Source organism: Micromys minutus (assembly GCF_963924665.1).
Source record: "Micromys minutus genome assembly, chromosome: 4".
Taxonomy (NCBI): Eukaryota; Metazoa; Chordata; class Mammalia; order Rodentia; family Muridae; genus Micromys; species Micromys minutus.
This window is the reverse complement of record NC_137973.1, coordinates 3,421,476-3,445,405: the sequence shown is the minus strand read 5'-3', so window position 1 is coordinate 3,445,405 and position 23,930 is coordinate 3,421,476. Positions and strand designations below refer to the sequence as shown.

The following is a 23,930-nucleotide window of genomic DNA, read 5'->3' as shown; positions in this document are numbered from 1 at the left end:
GCTCTAGAAGTTGGCTGTGGTTAGCCAGGGAAGGGCCCTTTGGGGAAAGCTGAACGGCAGGGCCTCAGCTCACTAACCTACCCTAGTAGTCTCCTCAAGCTCTGGGTGTCACAGAGACCCCAAGGTCATTCAACACTATATTTCCTCATTTTCCATCCGTTTCTTTGACACTACTAGGTCGCCATGGCTGGGGGCCGTGTATTCACAAATCATCCCAGCTGCAGCAATGCCCAAGTGAGATTCACCTCTTCATAATTTTCCTCGCCAGGACTTTCTTAGTTACACTGTACTCCACTCTGCCTTTTCTGTGTGTTGTTCATCTTCCACAATCAAGCCTGGCAGGCAAGAGGTTCTAGCCGCTCTTCCCATTGCGAAGGTCAGTCTGTCACCTTTAAGTATAGCATTTAATGCATCCCAACAAAAAGTTATCTGAGGCCTTTCGATTGCCAGAAGTGCCGATGCCTAATTTTCAAAGTTTCAGTTGAATACGGGCCGTGACTGAGGTGACATCCAAGCCTGGAGCAGTAAATCCAACTTCACCTCATCTGACGCATGTGCACGCACTTGCATGTGAGTATGTGTGTGTGAGAGTATCTGTGTGTGAGTGTGTGTGTATCTGGGTGTGTGTCTGTGTATGTGTCTGTGTCTGTGTGTATGTGTGTGTGTGTGTGTGTGTGTCTGTGTGTATCTGTGTATCTGTGTGTGTGTGTCTGTGTCTGTGTGTGTATCTGTGTGTGTGTGTATGTGTGTCTATGGGTCTGTGTGTGTCTGTATGTATATCTGTGTGTGTGTATGTGTGTCTATGTGTCTGTGTGTGTGTATCTGTGTGTGTGTCTGTGTGTGTGTCTGTGTGTATCTGTGTATGTGTGTATGTGTGTGTGTGTGTCTGTGTGTATCTGTGTATCTGTGTGTGTGTGTCTGTGTGTATGTGTGTATTTGTGTGTATGTGTCTGTATGTCTGTGTATATCTGTGTTTGTGTGTCTGTGTATGTGTGTCTGTGTGTGTGTCTGTGTGTATCTGTGTATGTGTGTCTGTGTGTATGTGTGTGTGTGTGTGTGTGTGTCTGTGTGTATCTGTGTATCTGTGTGTGTGTGTCTGTGTCTGTGTGTGTATCTGTGTGTGTGTATGTGTGTCTATGTGTCTGTGTGTGTCTGTGTGTATGTCTGTGTGTGTGTATGTGTGTCTATGTGTCTGTGTGTATGTATGTGTGTGTGTGTCTGTGTGTATCTGTGTATCTGTGTGTGTGTCTGTGTGTATGTGTGTATTTGTGTGTATGTGTCTGTATGTCTGTGTATATCTGTGTTTGTGTGTCTGTGTATGTGTGTGTATCTGTGTGTGTGTATGTGTGTCTATGTGTCTGTGTGTATGTCTGTGTGTGTATGTGTGTCTATGTGTCTGTGTGTGTATCTGTGTGTGTGTCTGTGTGTGTATGTGTCTGTGTGTGTGTCTGTGTGTATCTGTGTATGTGTGTATGTGTGTGTGTGAGTGTCTGTGTGTATCTGTGTATCTGTGTGTGTGTCTGTGTGTGTGTGTATTTGTGTGTATGTGTCTGTATGTCTGTGTATATCTGTGTTTGTGTGTCTGTGTATGTGTGTCTGTGTGTATGTCTGTGTGTATCTGTGTATGTGTGTCTGTGTGTGTATCTGTGTATGTGTGTATCTGTGTATGTGTGTCTGTGTGTGTGTATGTGTGTATCTGTGTGTGTGTCTGTGTGTATCTGTGTATGTGTGTCTGTGTGTGTATCTGTGTATGTGTGTATCTGTGTGTATCTGTGTATCTGTGTGTATCTGTGTATGTGTGTATCTGTGTGTGTGAGTATGTGTGTGTGTGGTGGGGTGCTGCAGAGCCTTATGAAATACCTAAGGCTCCTGCTTCCCTCCTTTTGTGATGCTCTTTTGTTGTTCCCGATTTACAGAGCCAGTGCATAAACATCCCGAAGGAGCATCGTGTCCTTCATCAGGCTGCTCATCCTGTTTTCACTGACGTCATCAGCCTCAAGGCCTGCCTCGCTTTCTCCCATTTCTCACGTGCTCAGGCTCAAAAATCTTCATCTGCTGCTGCTAGATCATATTCCTTTCAGAGCGCACTAAAAGGCTTATGGTTTATGTAGGTTGAGTTCAAGCAGATAAATAGAAATGTAATGACATCTGCTCTCCAGGGACATATTTAACATTTGGAGGGCTATAAAGTTTGTGTCAGTCTTTTGTTTGAATTTTTTTAATTAAAAAAAAACTCTAAAGAATATATTTCCTATTTGTGTGCATTTTGTGTGCAAACACACATGTGCATGTATGCATGTATGTGTGTATCTGTGTATCTGTACATGTCTCTGTAACGGCATAGCTATGGAAGTCAGCGAACAACTTGTGGGAGTTAGTTCTATCATTCTACCATGTGGGTTCCAATAATAAAACCAGTGTCAGACTTCGGGCCCAGTGCCTTTATTCACTGAGCCATCTCTCCAGCCCACACGAGTTATATTTTCTATTCACGGGTGACTGTAATTGCTTGTGGTGTGCAGGCATGTGTGTGGGTATACTTCCCTTTGCAGGTTCCCATATTCATGTTTCTATGTTGAGGCTGGAGGTTGACGTTAAACATCTTCCCTAGTTGCTCTCTACCTTGTGAATTGAGGTAAGATTTTTTTACCGAACCCCAAAGCTTGCAATTTTGGCTAGTCTGGATAGCTAGCTTCATCAGGGATTTCCTGTCTACCCTGAGGCTGGGATTGTAAGCAAGCTGCTGTACCCACAGGCTCTCACATGGGTTCTGGGGATATGAACTCAGACCCTCATGTTTTCATCACAAACGCTGTACCTGCTGAGCCATCTTCCCAGCTGGTTGTTTTTTTTAATGTACTCTATTCCAAATCTTACTCAGCTAAGTAGTTCCTTTCACTAGTATATGATGACTTACCTTAAGCACATTCCCCAGGGATGGTTAATTAAGTCTATTGACAGATGCCAAAATCACCTGGGAGATATCTCTGTGAGTATGTGTCTGCAAGGCCATTTAGAAACAGATTTATCAGAAGAGGGAGAACCACTCTTCATGTGGGTAGTACTCTTCTCCCATGGTCTGGGTTTCTCAGAGTGTGAGGAACACCCCCCCCCCCCACTGGGTTGTTTGGGGTCATGTTTTACCACAGTGACAGAAAGCAAACTAACACAGCTCCAGTCCTTACTCGGTCTGTGCCACAGTGGCTTGTTCCCTTCACACTACGAAACAAAGTGGACCCTTTCTACATTTAAGTTTCCTCTCGTTCGATATCTGGTTGCTTCAGGGATAAAAGTAACCAATACGGATTATCGGACTGAAAGGTTAGGAAGTTGATGTATGAAATCTGACCGTTCAGTTGCAGGCCTTCAGAACTGATTTAAAGGAAGGATGTTGAAGATTTTGAAGCTGTAAGCTACAGAAGTGCTAGAGGTCTATTAGCAATGAATAATGGGTATTCTGGGGGAGAGGTGCTAAGGGAAGTCTGGGCAGCAAAGAATAAGCTTATACATCTTCAGAAGACAAGACTCTATCGGGAACTGGACTTGGAACCCATTCCTGTTATATCCTGGCAAAAAATAAAGCAAAGCAAAGCTAAGCAAACAAACTAACAAAACCAGACTTTTATTCTTTCAGTGTCTCAGAAACTTGAATAAGGCTGAATTAAAAAGTTAGAGACTGGCCATGTGTAGGCACATGGGAAGCAGAAGCAGGTGACATCTCTGTGAGTTTGATGCCTGCCTGGTCTACACAGTGAGTTCTAGGACAGTCAGAGCTATGCAGTTCTTCCCTGTCTTAAGAAAAGAAGAAAAGAAAAGGAAAAGCAAGTTATGGGGGAAGTTTCATGGTGTCATTGTGTCTAGGCTGTGGCAAGGTTATTACTCACGAGTCTTAGTCATATCTACAGCGACAGAAAGGAAACGAGTGTGAATGAGTTTAAAGTGACAGACAAGCCACTATAATGGTTCCAGACATCAGCACTAGTAAGTACAACCCGGGAACTCTTCCCCAGGGATAAAACACAGGGCATCCCATGCAGGTCCCATCACAGAAAAAGGCCAGTTCATCTGAAAGGAACTGGAGCTGGGGATTCTACTGGAGGGATTTCCTACCCTCAATCTACCCTAGGAAAGTGGTTTTCCTGGTGCAGCCATGGCTGTGTTAGACAAAGGTAAGATTGCATCTCTAACCAGCACAGAACTTGGCACCACCTTCTAGACGCTGCTGGATTTTGCAGACATGCAAGGTGCAGCAGTTATAGGATTCCAGAGTGTTCTAGGACTTGTAGAAAGCCTCTGAGATTGGCAACATGTGGCAGGTTCAGATTCCCTCTGAGGAGAGCTTCTGCATGAAAGTTTGGAGCTAGAATCTGGGATGTTGGTGGTACCAGGACGGGGTGTTTGCTGAGAAAGGCTTCAGGCTGGTGTCACTTGTGTGCTACAGGTGGTAGCACTAGAATGGCAGGGCTGTCCAAGGCTACTGAGGTCCCGATGGTTCTATCATGCATCCCAGACGCTAGCTACATGTAAGTATGTATTAGATTCCAGACCAGACCTTAGCCTACAGTAACAGGAGCAGCCCTTTTCCTGTCTGAGAGGAATTCTACTGAGACCGCTGTCTGTCAATCCCTAGCGAACACCTCTAGGTGTCAGGATTTCTCATAGGGGAAACGAGTTTACATGAAAGGGGGTATATATAAGTGAGCACGCGTCCTGCTCCCCACCGGCTTTTATGCCTGGGACTCCCACAGCCTGGATCCTGCTGGGAATCAGCCCTTTCCTCAGAGAGCTATAGAAAGAGGTGTTCATTCCCCCTGTGCTGCTGTCTCTGTGTCTGGGACCTCAACCCCATCAGAGCCCAACCATGCTGCTGTCCACCTGTCGTCTGTCCAGGTGCTGCTGTCCACCTGTCGTCTGTCCAGGTGCTGCTGTCCACCTGTCTGTCCAGGCATTAAATCTGCTGGAGACTCCTTGCTCCTGCCCATCTCAGTATCCCTCTTGAACCTACATCTGAGACCTTTCACTATGGAGATGCAGGATTTAATGCTTTCCATGTTTTTAGTCTTGCTTCAGCCCACTTTTTCCTTGATCTGACACAATTTTCTCTCTTCTGGAATGGAATCTTTCTTCTGTGGTAAGGTATATTAAAAGTATTAGCTTTATTTTATTTTCTCATGAGAGCTCACTGTTAAAAGACTACATTGAATCTTACAAGGGACTTTGGACTTCTGAATACTGGTGAAATCGTTAAGATTAGGGGGAGTCTTACAGCTGCACTCACTTTGCATTGTGAGATGACCATGGAGGAGGAGACCTTCAGGAGGAGGGTGGAAGGTATAGGTAAAATTGCTGTTTGGGGCTGTCAAATTGACAAGGTGTAGACTTGTGATGATTACTCTTCAATGTCAACTTGACTATATTGGAGTCACGTGAGACATCATCTGGAATGTTTGGGAGAATATTTCTAGAGAGCTTTAAGTGAAAAGTGAACACACACTCTGAATGTGTGTGAGTAGAAGAAATGGAACTGAACACAGTGTGTGTGTATGTGGATAGTGGTGGGGGTGAGGGTGAAGGTAGGCTGTGGGGGTGGGGGTTGGAAGTAGTAGACAAGGGGACAGAGATGGAGTAGGGAGGATGAGACAATAGTGCAGAGGTTTCTCTATCTTGTATTCTTGCTGAGGCCATTTTCGGTTACACTAGAATCTGATCTCCTTGGTGGAGAATCTCATGGAAAATTACCCAACTCTGTTCTAGGAACTCAAAGTCAGGATGTCCTAGCTGCCTTATCTTAGCCTTTGTTAAAACTGCTTGTTTGTTTGGGTCTTCCTCCAGCTAAGAGTTGATCTTAGCTGCCTGCTTGTGTAGAAACTCCCTCTAGCTAGATATCCAATTATCAAACTGCTTACTGTGGGAAGCCCCCGTGGTTTCCTCCCCCACAACTGATGAGGTGTTCTCAGCCCTTAAAAAGACAGAGTTCTGGATATTCAGGACAATACCTAGGTCCCCGAGCCCGTGGATTTAGTCCCATACTGCTGGAATACTTTTCACTGTCCACACACTGTGTCTGAATGGGCATCTCTGAAGCTCCTGGTAACATGAGCATACATCTCTCTCTCTCTCTTACCTGACTCCAGACACAGTGTGACAGGCGGTGTCACAGTACCACACCATGACAGGAAAAAAACATTTCCATCACCCCAAAGCATTCCCACCTCCATTTGGTTCAGTTCAGGATCTGCTGCCATGGAAAATAGATCCACCCACAATTAAGATGGGTCTTCCCATATTGACTGGCATAATCAAGATAATGCCTCACAATAATGTCTAGAGGACCATCTCCCATACTATGATTCCATCCACTGAAAACACTTTCTGTGTGCATTATATCAATTTGCCTTCAAGAATTTGCAGCAGATTTTTAAAAGCACATAAAATATATAGCAATATCAGAAAATAAGAGAAGAAATGAGTCAAAGGGAAAGTTAGGATAGAAAGCAAAAGTTCAGGTAACTGAAGGCAAGGTGAAGTGAACATATACGTGTATATTTATATCTAGCACACCAGGTAAGTAGGAGAGTACATGGTCCTTGTCCTCTAGGTTTGCTTTCTGCTTGAGGAAGAAGATCCCATGCATATGATGGGACCTTGGGCCTAGACAGGGAGATGCACATGCTGGACAAGGAAAGCATTCCTCACCGGGAAATGAGGTCAAAGTGGACGGTTTCCTTTTTAGATGGAACCCTGACCTATATCACAGCCCTCTCTGGTATCCCCTCAGTCCTGCTCCTTCCCACTCACTACCCCTGTAATGCCCCGAGAACTTACCAAGACCCAAGCATGAAACTCTGAGTCCTGATTTCCCAAGATTCCTAGAACAAAAAGAAAGCAACATATGATCACCATGTGCACATTTGAAGCAGCACAAACCCAACCCTGGGCATTATCTTTCTTGACAAGAGCCAAGGCGGGGAAGTGTCCATCAGTGCTTTGGGAAGTTTGCTCACCACTACTTTGTTTTTCTTTGCTATTTCATCTTGAAATTAAGAAACTCAAAATCTCAGGCTTAGCCCAGGAACAAAATATACCCCACAAAATGAAGCGCTTCAATTTTAAATCATCTTTATGAATTTGATTCTACATTTACTGTCACTCTCTTTCCTTCTGGAGTATGAGGTTTTTCTACAGCAAGAGAATTTACCCTTTTCACTTACCAACTGTCAATCATTCATCACAGACATGACACAGAGTAAGCACTTAATAAATGTTGACTTATTGACTGACTTCTAAAATAGAGTATTACTTCCATACAAAGAACACACAGAAAACTATATTATAATGCACCTTTATACAGAGTTGCATAAGATTATCATAGAAAATTCCCTTTAATGAAAGTCTTATTTTCTTCTTCAGTATTTTTTCCCCTGCTTTCATCATTCAAAGTTCATCAAGTAAAAGGTATGTAGGTTTATAATTTGTGTAGAGGTGGAACCAGAAGTTCATCCGTTTACCTACAGTATTTATGGAATTCCAGAACCAACCTATTTCTGTCCTCTCACTAATACTTTTCAGAGAAGACACAGAATCCTCAGCAGGCAAGTTTATCCTAGACCCAGTGTGCAGATCAAACTGAGGGGGTAATGCTGGGATAATCACACCCTGGGGTGCAGAAATTACCCCCTATTCTGCCCACATGCTATAAATTCCTCCTCACCTTTGCTCCACAGTGACACTCTGATCACCCCACCAGTCCTCTGTCCTCACCGTGTTTGCTTTTGTTCCTCCAGAGTTCACAACCAGGGCTTTCATTTTCGCACTGTGACTTTTTCCCTTTATTGTCTATAAAATGCCACCTAAGCGACACATATAGCCTTATAGCTAGTCAAGTACTTATAATGCAGAACTGAAAGACTCACTGTCCCCTTAGTGTAACCTAAGAGTGTCTGTAGAAAGATGCTCTCTGGGGTTTGATTTATTCGTCAGTAGGTTGGGATGCTGGTACCTGTGGTTTTCATTTAGTATCATCTCTATGTGGAAGGAATCCGAGTAACTACGATAATGTTGTACAAGTACAGGGAGTTTGGTGCTGACCTCTAACAGTTGTGGTACTGACTCCTCCCAGATTAACTAGATATTTGCAACTGTATAGAAATTTGCATACAAATGCTTGTGAAACTTGTTTTGAACTACTAGATAGGAAAAAACATAATTGGACATCTTTCATATATTTTTTTTCCTAAACCATTGTTCTTTGAGCTTTCAGAAATCATCAGGTGTACATGGAAGGTCTTCCTTTGTAGTAAGAATGTTTGCTTCTCTACAAAGATGGGAATCTAGAGCAAAAATAGCTTAACAGGGAGAATAAAAACCACAACATCTAAGATGAAACAAAACAAGTAAAATGTAAGTGAACACCTGACTCTCCCAGGTAAGCCATCCAACGCTGATGAATAAGTAAATGCTTACTGAGAGGTCACTATGTTCCAGACAAGCCTTGGGACATAGACGGGAGAAAGGTGCAGCTCTCTACCTTGAAAGAATCCACAGTCCCCCAAAGAAAGGAGGTACAGCCTACCATGCCATCACAGGTCAGTGGTGTGTGATCTGTCACAGCCATCTTTGGGAACACGGCACGGACATCTGGCCTTGTCATGAGGAAGCAGATCGAAACAAGGCTTTCTGTGGAACTTTGACACCATGTAGTGATATTGAGGATAATATGGAGAACTGACAGCACAGAACAAACACAGAAGCAACAGCCAACAATGCAAAGCAAAGCAAGACAGCTCTAAGCCTGTACAGACCCCAATTCTCTGACCCAATCAAAACGCAGGAAGTTGGTGTGACTGGATGCTTTCTAAGCAAGAGCTGCCCCATTTTCCCTATGACGTAAGATGATGAATGATCAGTCAGGATGGAAGACTGGACTAGAAAACTGTCAGCAAAATACAAAGTGCCAAATATCCAGCCTGTTCCCTTATCATTGCTACTTACAGACAGGGCAGCTATTCTAAAACTCAATGTCTTAGAAAAATGTGGAATAAAAGGAAAGTTCTATTACAGGCAAATGCTGAGCGATAACAGGTTCTACCTGAGCCTTAGTTTTTTCCAAGTCTTTAGTTTCTATTACATTCTTTAAATATTGTGTTTTTCTACAGAGAATGATTACTAAACTTACGTGGTCATTTTAAAGCGAAAGACATTTTCTATATCTCAGAGGTTTCTGAATCGTTCAATTTATTGCCCTTACTGTCTTTTCAAGATGAACACCACATAAACACATCACTCTTGACACATGACTGTGCGACTCACTATGCAGTTGGAGCTGGAGGAAACTGCCTTTCATCCAGGGCATGAAATCCCAACACTGCCAGTCACACTCAGTGGCTAAACATTATCTCCTTGACCTTGCCTCCAGCTGAGTTAGATATGTGGTAGTGGCCAGCTACTCTGACCATTTAACCTTTGCTAAGTAGGTATATCAATGGAACAGAATTGAAGACCCAGAAATGAACCCCACACCTACGGTCACTTGATCTTTTGACAAAGGAGCTAAAAACATTCAGTGGAAAAGGACAGCCTCTACAACAAATGGTGTTGGTTCAACTGGCAGTCAGCATGCAGAAGAATGCAAATGGAACCTTTCTTATCTCCTGTACAAAGCTCAAGTCCAAGTGAATTAAAGACTTCCACATAAAACCAGGTACACTGAAACTAATAGAAAAGAAAGTGGGGAAGAGTTTAAAACACATGAGTACTGGGACCTGAACAGAACACCAATGGCTTATGTTCTAAGACCAAGAATAAACAAATGGGATCTCATGAAATGCAAAGCTTCTGTAAAGCAAAGGACACTGTCAAGAGGACAAAACAGCAACCAAAGTCTTTGATTTTGAAAAAAATCTTTACTAATCCTACATATGATAGAAGGCTAATATCTAATATATGAACTCATGAAATTAGATTCCAGAGAATTAAATAATCCTATTTAAAAAGGGGGTACAAAGCTAAACAAAGAATTCTCGACTGAGGAATATCAAATGGCTGAGAAGCACCTAAAGAAATGCTCAACATCCTTAGTCATCATTGAAATGCAAATCAAAACAACCTTGAGATGTCTCCTCACACCAGTCAGAATGGCTAAGATCAAAAACTCAGGTGACAGTAGATGCTGGCAAGGATGTGAAGAAAGAGGAACACTCCTCTACTGTTGGTGGGGTTGGAAACTGGTACAACCACTCTGGAAATCAGTCTGGAGGTTCCTCAGAAAATTGGACATAGTACTACCTGAGGATCCAGCTGTACCACTCCTTGGCATATACCCAAAAGATGCTTCAACATATAACAAGGACACATGCTCTACCATGTTCATAGCAGACCTATTTATAATAGCCAGAAGCTGGAAAGAACCTAGATGTCCTTCAACAGAGGAATTAATACAGAAATTGTGGTATGTTTACACAATGGAGTACTACTCAGCTATTAGAAACAATGACTTCATGAAATTTCTAGGCCAATAGATGGAACTAGAAGCTATCATCCTGAGTGAGGTAACCCAGTCACAAAAGAACACACCTGGTATGCACTCACTGTTAAGCAAATACTAGCCCCCAAAAGCTTGGAATACCGAAGAAACAATTCGCAGACCTCATGAAGTCCAAAAAGAAGGAAGGCCAGAATGTAGATGCTTCAGTTCTTCTTAGAAAGAAGAACAAAACACTCATGGGAGGAAATACAGGGACAAACAGAGGAACAGAGATTGAAGAAAAGATCATTCAGAGACTGAGGATCCATCTCATACGGAGCCACCAAATCCAAGCACTATTGCTGATGCCAAGAAGTGCTTACTCTCAGGAACCTGATATGGATGCCTCCTCAGAGGCTCTGCCAGAGTCATACAGATAACAGTTGAGGATGCTTGCAGCTAACCATTAGAATGAACACAGGGGCCCCAATAAAGGAGGTAGAAAAAGGACTTAAGGAGCTGAAAGGGTTTTCAATTCTATGGAAAGAATAACATTATCAACTAACCAAACTCTCAGGAGCTCCCAGGGCCTAAAACACCAGCCAATGAGCACACACAAGGAGAGACCCACGGCTCCAGTTGTATATGTAGCAGAGGATGGCACTGCATGGCATCAAAGGAAAATGAGGCCGTTAGTCCTGTGAAGGCGTGTTTTCCCAGTGTAGGGGGATGCCAAGGCACTGATGTGGAGAGGGTGGTTGGGAGAGGGAGCACCTTCATGGAAGCAAGGGGAGGCTGAGGGGGGAAGGGAGTTTGGGGGAAGGGGATAATATTTGAAATGTAAATACAGAGAATATCCAACAAACAAGCAAGCAAGCAAGCAAACAAACAAACACAAGGTCTTTGGGAAAAAATGCTCTGCCAGATGACAGAAGCCCAAACACTTGGCGCATGTGAAAATTGCCCGCGAGCCTCAAGCATACCATTTAGTTTTTCATGCATATAGCTACATCATTAAACACCCAAGGGTATCACTCGCATTGAACTGTAACACATCACCAGGATCCACTCTGTTCCCCTGGGATAATTTTCACAAGTCCATCATAATGTTTTGTGACATTATGTATAAGGTTTCATTTATTTCTCAATTCCTCAGAAGTCATGGGCTAGGGCACAGAGGGCGAACTGAAGTACGATGGATTTCCAACTATCTTGAACCACTTTCTCATTTGATCCAAAATAGTCTTTCGGCAGAGGCTTCCCTATTTTATCTGTGTCAGATACACCAGAAGGAAGTCTCACCATGTTCATTTTTAGTATCTGTTCTTGTTCGATTCAAAAATAAAAGCACCTCTTTCCCAGGTGAACCAGGAATGCTCTGCTGCTAATATTAGAAACCAATGACTTCAGTATGGGGGCACGGGGCACTTAGTTCTGTCAGTCAAATTTTTGGAAATCCTGAGTCTTAAAGCTTCAGCAAAGTGATCTTCAGGAAGGCTCTAGCTTGTGGAAAAGAAAGTTTGGTTCCTGCTTTCTTCCCCTCAGCTATTCTCTTGCTGTTAATGTCCAGTGCTGTTTTATGAGGCACCAGGCTCCTTTTGCTCCGAAGGCAATAATAGAACACCATGAACCGAAATGAAGTATCAACCTAGCACGGTCCTGCATGCCACACCTCTGCTTCTGTTCCTTTGCAAGTGGAAGATGCTAAAAGCAGATTAGCAGCCCAAGCGTGTTCTTTTAAATTGCCTGCTTCTGGATGAGTATATCTTATATATTATTCACAGTTTAAACTGCTAGGCCGAGAGGAGTAGCTAGCTAAAATAGGCATCTTGCATTTGACCGAGAAAGAAGCATATTATGCCTGATAAAATCCCCAATTTAAAAGACGTCACAGCAGGAATGAACCAAAAGCATATGTAAGAGGCTCGGGTTGATGTGTAGGTGGAGGACACAGTCCGGGTGGGTCTGACCTGGTTTTCATGTGGCCAGAACTCTACACTGATGACATCATTTCTATATCTATCACACCACATGGCACAATGTGCCAGATCAGACCTGGAAATTGCCAAGCAGTCTATGTTTTAAAAATGTACATTAAACTTTCTTAAAACAAGCAAACAAACAAACAAACCCAACCAACCAGCCAAACAAACAAGCGAACAAATCCCCATAAAACCAAACCAACAAAATCACAAACAACCCCACCCCCAAAACCTAGAGTGCGAACTCTATTCATTCATGAAGCCTGATGGTAACGAGGCTCGTGTGGGACGTTTCCATACTGTGAACGTGACTGCAGTCAGTGAATAGCGGCAACTTGGCGAATGGATGGTAACTCTTGGGGAACCACAAGGCACAAGAAGGATTAGCCGAGGACGCTAATGACAGCAAGTAATGAGTAGCACAGGACGGTGGCTCGTGGTTATCCGCAAAGAGCAACAAAGATGAGGCTTTGTTTTCAAAGATTAAGTCACTGTCAGCTCTAAATTCCAGCAAGATTGTTTTCTTGGGCTGCACAAAAATCATCCATTCATCTGTGTATTTGGAAAGTCGAGATGGGTAGAGCAAAGACTCTTCTCTACAGTTAGTAAGTTTAAACTCGATGGATGGTGGTCTGTGCCTTGAATCTCAGCACTCAGGAAGCCGAGGCAGGGGAGCCTCTGTGAGTGCAAGCAAGCTAAGTATATGTAGTAAGACCTTGTCTTAAAAGTAAAAACGAGTAAGAAGATGTACTGCATTTTATGTAATACCAGGTAGGGACGGAGCTTAGCTGAATCTGAAGTAAGGGAAAACCGTAGCTGTATCTGGAAAGCTATGTCTCTCCACGTGCTCATGACCAGCCTCTACTTCTCTATCCCTCTTCTCTCTCTCTGCCCCCACTACCCTCTTAACTCCCCTCCCCATGCCCTGAAAAAACTCTATTGGTCCCTCAGGGGGAAGAGATGCCTCAACATGGGTCTGCCAGAGGCACCTCCCTTCCCCCACACCTCACCACCCTCCATAGAATATACCCCCTACTCTATCTTTTTCTTAACAGACAGTATAAGCCTTTGTGTCAATGAGCAAACATAAGAAGCTATTAGACTACACAACTACTGTTCACTTTTCCAATTTATGTTTCACTAGCTAACTGATAAAATTATGAAACTATACAAATATTTCTTTAGGAAGAATGCCTAAATAACTACTATTTTGTAATACCAATTGTGCTCAGAATAAATCATAAATAACTATTGTAAGAAAAAAATAAAAGAAAGCAAGCTATGTCTCCTGACAGTAAGAATGCACCCTTGTCATTAAATATCTTTGAAGCCATAAACGGATCCTTTCTTCCATATGAGAAATTAAGGTTCCAGGGCATGTCTTAATTATTACCCATGAGCATGAAGCCTAACATTTTAAATAACCTTGACTTTTTAAAACACCATTTGGATTATGGTATGGTATTTACCCATCTACCCCTTTGTGTGTCTTTCTTGAAGATAATGGGAAGAGATACCCTAATGAGGAGATTGGGTTCTCCATAAGGTGGAGAAGAAAAGTGAATACTTTACAGATATGCCACCCTCCTTGAAAACAGTCACAAAACTCTTTAAAAATCCATAACATAGTCTACATCATTCCTGGCTCCTTCAGCCAGCACATCCCACTTCTCTCCAGAGTATTTGCTTTTCCTTGTTAAATAAACTTCCTCTTAAACCATCTCAAGCAAATCCTTTCTTCTGAGAAGACAAGGTCGGAAGAAAACCTTCGCTTAGTATTAGCCTTGAGCTAGGCTTGGGGGAAGCTGAGTAGCAGGCGGTGGATGATCCATGGTACTTACATCATAGGGAGGGAAAGACATAATAAATGGAACTGATCATTTGATTATGTTATACTAAAATAGCTTTGGCCTAAGGATGTCTTCATAATTTTAGCCCTTGCATAATGATCCTGCAGCTAAGTGGTATATAAAGTCACTGAAAGAGTAACTCAAAGCCAGGCGGTGGTGGTGCAAACCTTTTATCCCAGCACTCAGGAACACAGAGGCAGACAGATCTTTGTGAGTTCAAGGTCTACAGAGCTAGTTCCAGGATAGCCAAGGCAACATACACACACACACACACACACACACACACACACACACACACACAAACCCGTCTCAAAAAAGTAAATAAATAAAAATTTTAAAAAAAGAGGAGAGAAAAAAAAGAGAGAGTAACTAATTTAACATAGTTTTGTGACAAATATCTGAGTCTTTGGCAATCACAAACTGCCAAAGTGTTAGGCTGCGTTTAGACAAAGAAAACAGAGCAGTCTTGATGTTAGCAGTGCACCAACAAACTGTCCCTGGAACACCCTATCTTCCTTCTCAGTGATGCCTGGCCACATCACAGCAGCAGAGAATTCTCTGAACTCTTGTGGTTTGACAACTGTTGGATTCACGACTTGTTCTCTGCTCACCTGAGCTCTGTGAAGTGTTTCTAAAGTTCTTAATAATTACAGTAGTAAATTTAAAAAGGGAGTATGATCTAAATATGAGATTGTAGGGTAAAGCCCATGAGCCCTCAGCACTATACAAGTACAGGTAACTAGGAAGTTCAGAGAAAGGGAGAAATAATCTTCCCCAGGAAGAACATACTGATTGTTATTCAATACTAAGTGGTCAGCCTGGAAAACATACATACAAGTAACATTATACAGACTGAAGATGGTGTGTGTGTGTGTGTGTGTGTGTGTGTGTGTGTGTGTGTGAATGTAACAACAATTAATGAAAACAGGTCATGAATTTGAAAGAGAATGGGGGTGGGGGTTGGAAGAAGAAAAAGGATAAATGATGTAATTAAAATCTCAAAAACAAACAAACAAATGACTGTGAGTGGTGGAGGAATGCCCAGTTGGGGCAGTCAGGAAGAACATTTTTAGGGAAGTGACATTTAAGTTTAGAGCCAAAGGAGTGAGAAATGCGGAGAGCTCCACATGCCCTCAGAATGTTCCCACTTCCTCATTTAGGAGGCCAAAGACCCGTTCCTCCCTCTCCTCCCCCTGTTCACCACCCACTGCCATGCCCCCATCCCTCCCTCAGACAGGTATCTGCTGCTCAGGTGCAGACCACCGAATCAGGAACAAGAATCAGCCATGCCTGCCCTCTAAATCCTCCTACTGCCTCAGTTCAAAGCCCAGGGGACCCAAGCCACTTACTCTCCCCAAAACACCCCACTCCCACCTCTAAAGGGGGTGATACCTACTGCCCAAAGGCAGGCCACTTCAGTCAGAAGAACACAGAGCCACTGCTAGGTCCCAGAAGTTCAGCTCCCAGCAACGAAGGAGATTCCTGCGAGACCACAGCTTAAGCCAGCCATTAGGAATACAGAACACAAAAGCCAGAAAGACAAAGGAAGAAACAGAAACCAAGGAACCAAAAACCTATCCGACAAAACAAACTCAGAAATCAGCTCATATACTCATCCCAAACCCAGGTGCCTAGCTACCAGTATAAGAACACAATCAACATCCAGGGAAATATGGTACCCCAGAGTCCAGCTATCCTACTAAAGTATCCCCTGAATATTTCAACACAGTCGAAGCACAAAAATAACCTTAAAACCAACATTATGAAGACGATAGCAGTCCTTAAAGAGGAAATAAATAAATTCCTTAGAGAAATCCAGGCAACACAATTAATGGGAGGAACTGAGTAAATCCCCTAAAGAAAAACAAACAAAACCCCAAACAAAATAAAAAACCCAAACCAAAACTAAACAAACAGGTAAAGGACATGAATGAAACTGTCCAAACCCTGAAAATGGAGTAGAAACAAGAAAGAAAGCACAAACGGATAGACCCCTGGAAATGGAAGAGACAGACAGGCAAACAGGAGTCTCAGATGCAAGCATCGCCAACAGAACACAGAGATGGAAGAACAAATCTCGGGTGCAGATATGATAGAAGAAATGGATGTATTGGTCAACATGTTAATTCATTTTTTCATTTTTATTGGATGTTCTCTGTATTTACATTTCAAATCCCATCCCCAAATTCCATCCTCTGTCTCCTTCCTCTTGCTTTCATGAAGGTACAGCCTTTCCCAACCACTCACTCCCACATAAGAATCTTGCCATTCCCTACACTGAGAAAAGGAGCCTTCAGTGGATTGAAGGTCTCTCCTTCTACTGATGCCAGGCACTGCCATCCCCTGCTACATATGTACCAGGAGCCATGGGTCTCTCCATGTGTACTCACTGGTTGGTGTGTTAGTCCCTGGGAGCTATGGAGGGTTTGGTTGGTTGACAATGTTGTTCGTCCCATGGGGTTGCAACTCCTTCAGTCCTTTCTCTAGCTCCTTCATTTGGGGCCCCTGTGTTCAGTCAGATGGTTAACTGCAAGCATCCTCATCTATATCAGTATGGCTCTGGCAGAGCCTCTGAGGAGGCATCCATATCAGGCTCCTGACCATAAACACCTCTTGGCATCAGCAATAGTGCTTGGGTTTGGTGGCTGCATATGGGGTGGATCCCGAGGTGAGGCATTCTGATTGATCTTTTTCTTCAGTCCCTGCTCCTCTATTTGTCCTTGTATTTCCTCCTGTGAGTGTTTTGTTCTCCCTTCTAAGAAGGACTAAGGCATCCACATTCTAGACTTCCTTCATATTGAACTTCATAAGGTCTGTGAATTGTTTCTTGGTATTCTAAGCTTTTGGTGCTAGTATCCGATTAACAGGGAGTACACACCCTCTATGTTGCTTTGTGAATGTGTTACCTCATTCAGGATGATTGCTTCTAGTTCCACTCATTGGCCTAGGAATTTAATGAAGTCATTGTTTCTAATAGCTGAGTAGTACTCCATTGTGTAAATGTACCACACTTTCTGTATCTATTCCTCTGATAAGAGACATCTGGGTACTTTTCACCTTCCGGCTATTATAAATAAGGCTGCTATAAACACGGTGGAACAGGTGTCCTTCTTGTATGTTGGAGCATCTTTTGGGTATATGCCCAGGAGAGATATAGCTGTTGAGTATAGACTTTTGTAGTAGGATATTATGATTTCTTGAATTTCCACAGTTTTTGATATTATGTCCTTGTTTTCATTTCTGATTTTGTTCATTTGAATACTGTCTCTGTGCCCTCTCATTAGTCTGGTTTATCTATCTTGTTGATTTTCTCAAACAACCAGCTCCTGGTTTTGTTGATTCTTTGCATAGTTCTGTTTTGTTTCTACTTGGTTGATATTAGGCCTGAGTTAGATTATTTCCTGCCATTCACTTCTCTTGAACATGTCTGCTTCTTTTTCTTCTAGAGCTTTCAGGTGTGCCGTCAAACTGCTAGTGTATGCCCTCTCCAGTTTCTGTGTGGAGGCACTCAGAGCTATGGGTTTTCCTCTTAGTACTGTTTTCATTGTGTCTCATAAGTTTGGGTATGTTGTGCCTTCATTTTCATTAAATTCTAAATAGACTTTAATTTCTTTCTTTATTTTTTCCTCGACTAAGATATGATTGAGTAGAGCATTGTTCAGCTTCCATGATTATGTGGGCTTTCTGTCCTTTCTGTTGTTATCAAAGACCAGTCTTAGTCCATGGTGATCTGCTAGGATGCATGGGATTATTTTAATCTTCTTGTACGTATTGAGGCCTGTCTTGTGACCAGTTATATGGTCAGTTTTGTAGAAAGTATCATCGAGAGAAGGAGGTATAGTCTTTTGTTTCAGGGTGAAATGTTCTATAGATATCTGTTAAATCCATTTGGTTCATAATTTCTTTTAGTTTCACTGTGTCTCTGTTTAGCTTCTGTTCATGATCTGTCCATTGATGAGACTGGGGTGTTGAAGTCTCCCACTATTACTGTTTGATGTGCAATGTTTGGCTTGAGCTTTAGTAAGGTTTCTGTTATGAATGTAGGTGTTCTTGTATTTGGAGATATTCATAATTGAGATTTCTTCTTGGTGGATGTTTCCTTTGACTAGTAGGAAGTGTCCTTCCTTATCTTTTTTGATAACTTGTGGTTGAAAGTTGATTTTATTTGATATTAGAATGAGTACTTCAGCTTGTTTCTTGGGACCACTTGCTTGGAAAGGTTTTTTCCCAGCCTTTTACTCTGAGGTAGTTTCTGTCTTTTTTACTGAGGTGTGTTTCCTTTATGCAGCAAAATGTTGGGTCCTCATTATGTATCCAGTCTGTTAGATGGTGTCTTTTTATTGGGGAATTGGGTTCATTAATATTGAGATATATTAGGAACCAATGATTATTTTTTCCTGTTATTTCTTTTGTTAGAGGTACAATTATGTTTGTGTGGCTGTCTTCTTTTGGGTTAGTTGAAAAAAAGCTGATTTAAAATCACAATTCAACAAGCTAGAACACAAATGCTAGCCCAGGCTACTATGTCCAGCAAAACTCACAATTAACATATATGGGACCAGCTTTCTTCCTGCAGGGTCTGGGTATAGAGAGCTGTAGCACAGAGTCAATTCTGGGCACAGGCAGAAACTGAAAGCATCTTGTCCTTGACTGTTCCTTGGGTCCTATGGCCTGAGAGCTCTGGATAGGTTCCTCTTTAGCCAGGAATTTGAGCAGAGGTGGTGGCCTCACCTGTACTCTCAGATGTGTCAACCCTTCTGTGAGACTGGCTCTCTTCCAGCCGGATCTGTGCACAGAAGGCTCTGGCACTGGGGCAGCTCCGGGAACAGGCAGAAACCAGAAGTACATCTGATTTTTAATACAGAAGCCAGAATTATACAATGGATAAAAAGACAGAATCTTCAAAAAATGATGCTGGTCTAACTGGGTATCTCTATGTAGAAGAATGCAAATAGATCCATATTTAACACCCTGCATAAAACTCATCTACATGGATCAAAGACCTCAATATAAGTGCAGACATGCCAAACTTAATAGAAGAGAAAGTGAGGAGTAATATTGACTGTGTTGGTCAGGAGACAACTTTTGAACAGAACACCAATAGCAGAGGCCCTAAGTTTATCAGCCAGTAAATGGCACCTGATGAAACTGAAAAATCTTTCGTAAGGTAATGAATATCACAAAAACGATATATCATCAGCTCACGGATTAGCAAAAGATCTTCACCAACCCTACCTTCAATAGAAGGCTGATATCCAAAACACATAAAGAACTCAAGAAACTAGACATTATCAAGCCAAATAAACCAATTAAAAATGAGGTACAGATATAAACAGATAGTTCTCAACAGAGCAATCTCAATTGGCTGAGGAGCACTTAAAAATGTTTAACATTCTTTGTTATCAAAGAAATGCAAATCAAAAGCCTCTGAAATATCACTTTGGCTAAGATAAAAAGATTCAAGTGACAGCTCATGTTAGCGAGGGTGTAGAGCAAGGGGAACACTCCTCCATTACTGGTGGGAGTGCAAACTTGTACAGTCGTGTTAGAAATTTTCTCAGAAAATAGGTCCCTCTTTAAAAACCAGTTTCTTAGGAAATTTGGTATAGGTTTCCCTTAAGACCCAGTTGTACCACTTTTGGCCATATATCCAACGGATGATTCACTGAACCACAAGGGCATTTGCTCAACTATGTTCATAGCACCTGTATTTGTAATATCCAGGAACTGAAAACAAGCTAAATGCCCCTCAATTGAAGAACGGGTAAAGGAAATGTGATATATCTACAAATGGAGTATTACTCAGCTATTAAAAAGAATGTTATCATGGAATTTGCAGGCAAATGGGTAGAACTAGAAAAGGTCATCCTGAGCTAGGAATCACAGACCATCAAAAACAAACATGCTGTGTGCCCACTTATAAGTAGATAATAGCTGTAAAGTGAAGTGTGGTTATTTTATAATCTACAGACTCAGAGAGGCTAAGTAACAAGGAATACCTGGGTTTGGGGTGGGTGGTGATAAATCTCTCTGGGAATGGGGAAATAGAATAGATATTATTGGGGGCTAGTGGGATTGGAAATATGAGGATCAGGTTGAAGGAGAATTCAGAGGGGAAGAAGAGAGGGGGGGGGAGGGAGGGAGGGAGGGAGGGAGGGAGGGAAAACTGGGAGAGACAACTGGAATCAGGAGGAATCTCTGAGATAAGCTAGAAACACAGTGCAGTGGAAATTTCCCGGAATCTATGAGAGTGATCTACTTAAGACTCCCAGTGATGGGGGACAGGGAGCCTGAACTAGCCATCACCTTACCAGGCTAGATTTCCAATGGAGGTATTGGGACACCAACCCAACCACAAAACTTCTGACATACAATATGCCCTGCTTATAAGGTGGACTATAGTAAAGGTGGCACAGAATTTGTGGGAGTGGCTGACCGATGACTGGTCTACCTTAAGACCCTTGATGTGAGAGCGAGCCTACCTCTGACATTGCCTGGAGTGCCAGGAACCAGAGGTTGTATATCCTAATACCTAGAACAGAACCAAACAAGACTGGCAAAAAAGTCAATGAAATGGTTTCTCATGACAGTCGGCTGCACTGGTAGGCTCTATCATCAGAGGGACTTCATCTAGCAACTGATGGAATCAGATATCACAGTCAATCATTAGACAGAACGTGGGGAAGCCTGAAAAAAAGAGGGAGGAAGGAATGTAGGAGCCAGAGGGGTCAAGGGTACCACATGCCCTCCCAACCCCAGAATCAACTAACCTGGAATCCAAGTGGCTCACAGAGATGGAAGTGACAATCAGGGAGGCTGCACGAGACTGACCTAGGTCCTCTGCATATATGTTATGGATGTATAGCTTGGTATTCTTGTGGGATTCCTGAGGGTGGGAACAGGGGCTGTCTCTGACCTTTTTGTCTGCTTCCGAGAGTCATTTCCTCCCACTGGTTTGCCTTATCCAGTCTTAATATGAGAGAAGGCGCCTAGACTTATTGTAACTTCATGTATTGACATCCCGGGAGGCCTGCCCTTTTCTGAAGCGAAACAGAAGAGAAATGGAGGGTGAGGAGAGGGACTGGGAAGAGAGGAGGAGGGAAAGAAAACTGTACTTAGAATATATGTGAGAAAAAGAAAAACAACTGGAGCCAAAGATGCTTCCATTAAGCATAAAGATAAAGCAAGGACCAGTGCTCCGGGCTGAATGAACAGCACACAACACACAGAGGCTTAGACGGGAAGAGGCATTGAAGAAGTAGCTGTCCAGGGCAGTAGAAGGAAGTAGAGGGAAGGATGACTCTGGATGACTCAGATGTAGCAGAGCCTTAGAGAGCAGGGTGCATGTTTTGGGTTCATCATGTATGAGCAACTCTTGAAAATCATAAACAGGAGGAAGGGGTCATGGAGAGACATAAGAAGGGCTTGGAGGCTGCTTAGGTGGCCCTGATGAGGAGTGATGGAGTCAGGCAGCCTTGTGTGATCAAACAAGGGAACCTGCAGGTGTTTGCCAGTGCTATAGGACTGTTTGACTAAGTGTAACGGTGAAGAAGGAGTTATGGGTCATTCTCAGGCTTCCAATTTGGACTGCTGTAAAGAGGGGTGCTTTTCATTAAGTAAGGTTCTTTTCACTTTACTGATCTTTGTTGGAGAAACAGAATAGCTTTAACCTCCCTTAGGACACAGGGGGATTAGAACACGGGGATTAGAGACATCCAAGTTACTTGTCTGGAGCCCAGAATTGGAAGAAGGCTTTTCTGGAATTAGGAATAATCAGCACCAGGAGCAGAGACAATGTTGAGGGAACCCATATCCATGCAAAGAAAGGAATGGATGGGAGCTTTCAGTGGTTCCAATTCTGTAGACAGGGAAAAGAAGATGAAAAGAAAATGAGGAGAGGCAAGGTATTGGAGGAGCAGAATAGGAACTGTGTAGGAGAGCAGCAGGAGACTGCCTCAGAGTGGGGAAGCTAGCAGCTGTGCTGTAGGCTACCAAGAAATCAAGAGGGAGGGTGGAGAAGTGGCCTTCAGTATGAAACAACATGGTGCCTGCTACTGGGCTCTAGCCAATAGGAGTTTCAATCCTCTTGTGCCCTTACGTGGTTAAAGCTGAGTACAGTACTAAATCAGGCAGAAGGCTTCCTCTATTTCTTACATGATTCACTTCTTCAACTTATTGATCTTCTTAATGGTATTCTGACGGGATGGATATTTGCCCAAATATTCCAAACGCCACAAATAAATTATATGTGAATTTAAGTTATCTGTCTAGAATCATTAGGCAAGGTTGAAAATAGGACTAGGGAGGCAAAAAAACAAAGCAGTTTGGAGAAATAATGTGGGGCTGATAAAATTTAGCACTATGTTTCCATGGCCACCAGGAAGGGAGATTGGAGACAGGACTTGTATTGTGTGGATATCAACATACAAGCTCCAATGCTATGTGGAAGTAGAGCTTGAATAATGTCTATTCAGGTTTACTGAGTACTTGCATAAAAGCTACATAGTGTCTTGTTTTGTTTTGTTTTGGGGGTTGATAAACTGAACGGAAATGAATACATGCTTTTTTTTTTTGCCACCTTTTAACTATTAGCATTTCCTTCAATTATGAATACAGCTGAGAAACCACAGAAGCACACATATGACCTGTGGCTTTGCTACCCATGGAAACTATAGGTAATTCCATATCATATGGCTGTTGCTTCAGATCTCACAGTTGTGATGGATATCTCTCTGGGGCTGCCTTATGGAACTGGCACTTGACCTGGGTGGAGTCCACACTAAAGAGTTCTGTGTTCAAAATGAGCTGACTTGCAGGCACCCAGCCAGTGTCAGTGAACTGAACAGAGCAGAAAAAACAAAATACCACATCTGGTTACAGGTAAGTGTGTGCTTAGACTAAAGTAAAAGAAAATAGTTCCAGATATCCATCATGTGAGGGAGGAAGTCATGGGTCTCCCAAAAAGAAGAAATATACTTTTCCCTTCTAAATTTTATCTAGGATATACTTTGCTAAGCAAACATCACCCACATATACCATTTTTGGAGCTTGGAGAGGCTCTAAAGACTTCCATGTTTTTAGCTACTAGTGATCCTGTATTTCAAAAATGAAACGCCAAAGATGAAGTTAAAGCCTTCTCTGGTGTTGTCTTTACAATGAGAACTGTGACTGGTTTCTCTGTAATGAGCTGAAGGGCTCTCAAAGGTCACACAGCCCAAAAACCACCCGAGCATGAATCCTAGCTCCTATGTGTTTCTAAGTCTGTTTCACCCAGGCAAATCCGCCTTCTTGGTAGAAAGAGCTAAATAGGATGACAAGGAAGCTCAGGCAGAAGGTGGGGATGATATTTTAATGTTTTAAAGGGAAATGCTGTCAGCCAGAGTGCATGAGTTTGTCTTCCTTGGTCCTTGATATCAGCATAGAAAACAATGTTCTCCCTTATGTTCTTTCTTTCTGTTGTCATAAGGCCAAGGCGATTCCTAGTGTACCAACCTCTCAGAGTAGAGTCTAGAACAGTGGCTGTGCCTGAATCATCTACATTGTCATCTACACCACACACTGTGCTGGGTGTATGGTCCTGTCTAGTGATTCTCAGAGTGAATATTCTAAACCTTCACTTTGGCATGGGTGAAGACA

The 23,930-nt window shown here is 42.6% G+C and overlaps 1 protein-coding gene across 5 annotated transcripts in view; it reads right to left on the bottom strand.

Annotated features, from left to right (window-relative positions):
* The window catches only part of KCNAB1 (potassium voltage-gated channel subfamily A regulatory beta subunit 1), a gene marked incomplete at its 5' end in the record, with an annotated part of 412,738 nt that overhangs the window by 93,875 nt on the left and 294,933 nt on the right, over positions 1–23,930 (bottom strand). For all 5 annotated transcript variants that reach the window (XM_080916526.1, XM_080916529.1, XM_080916527.1 and 2 more), the window contains one exon: positions 6,826–6,869. In XM_080916526.1, coding sequence (XP_080772652.1) covers positions 6,826–6,869 — 44 coding nt within the window. The remainder of the gene's footprint in view (positions 1–6,825; positions 6,870–23,930) is intronic.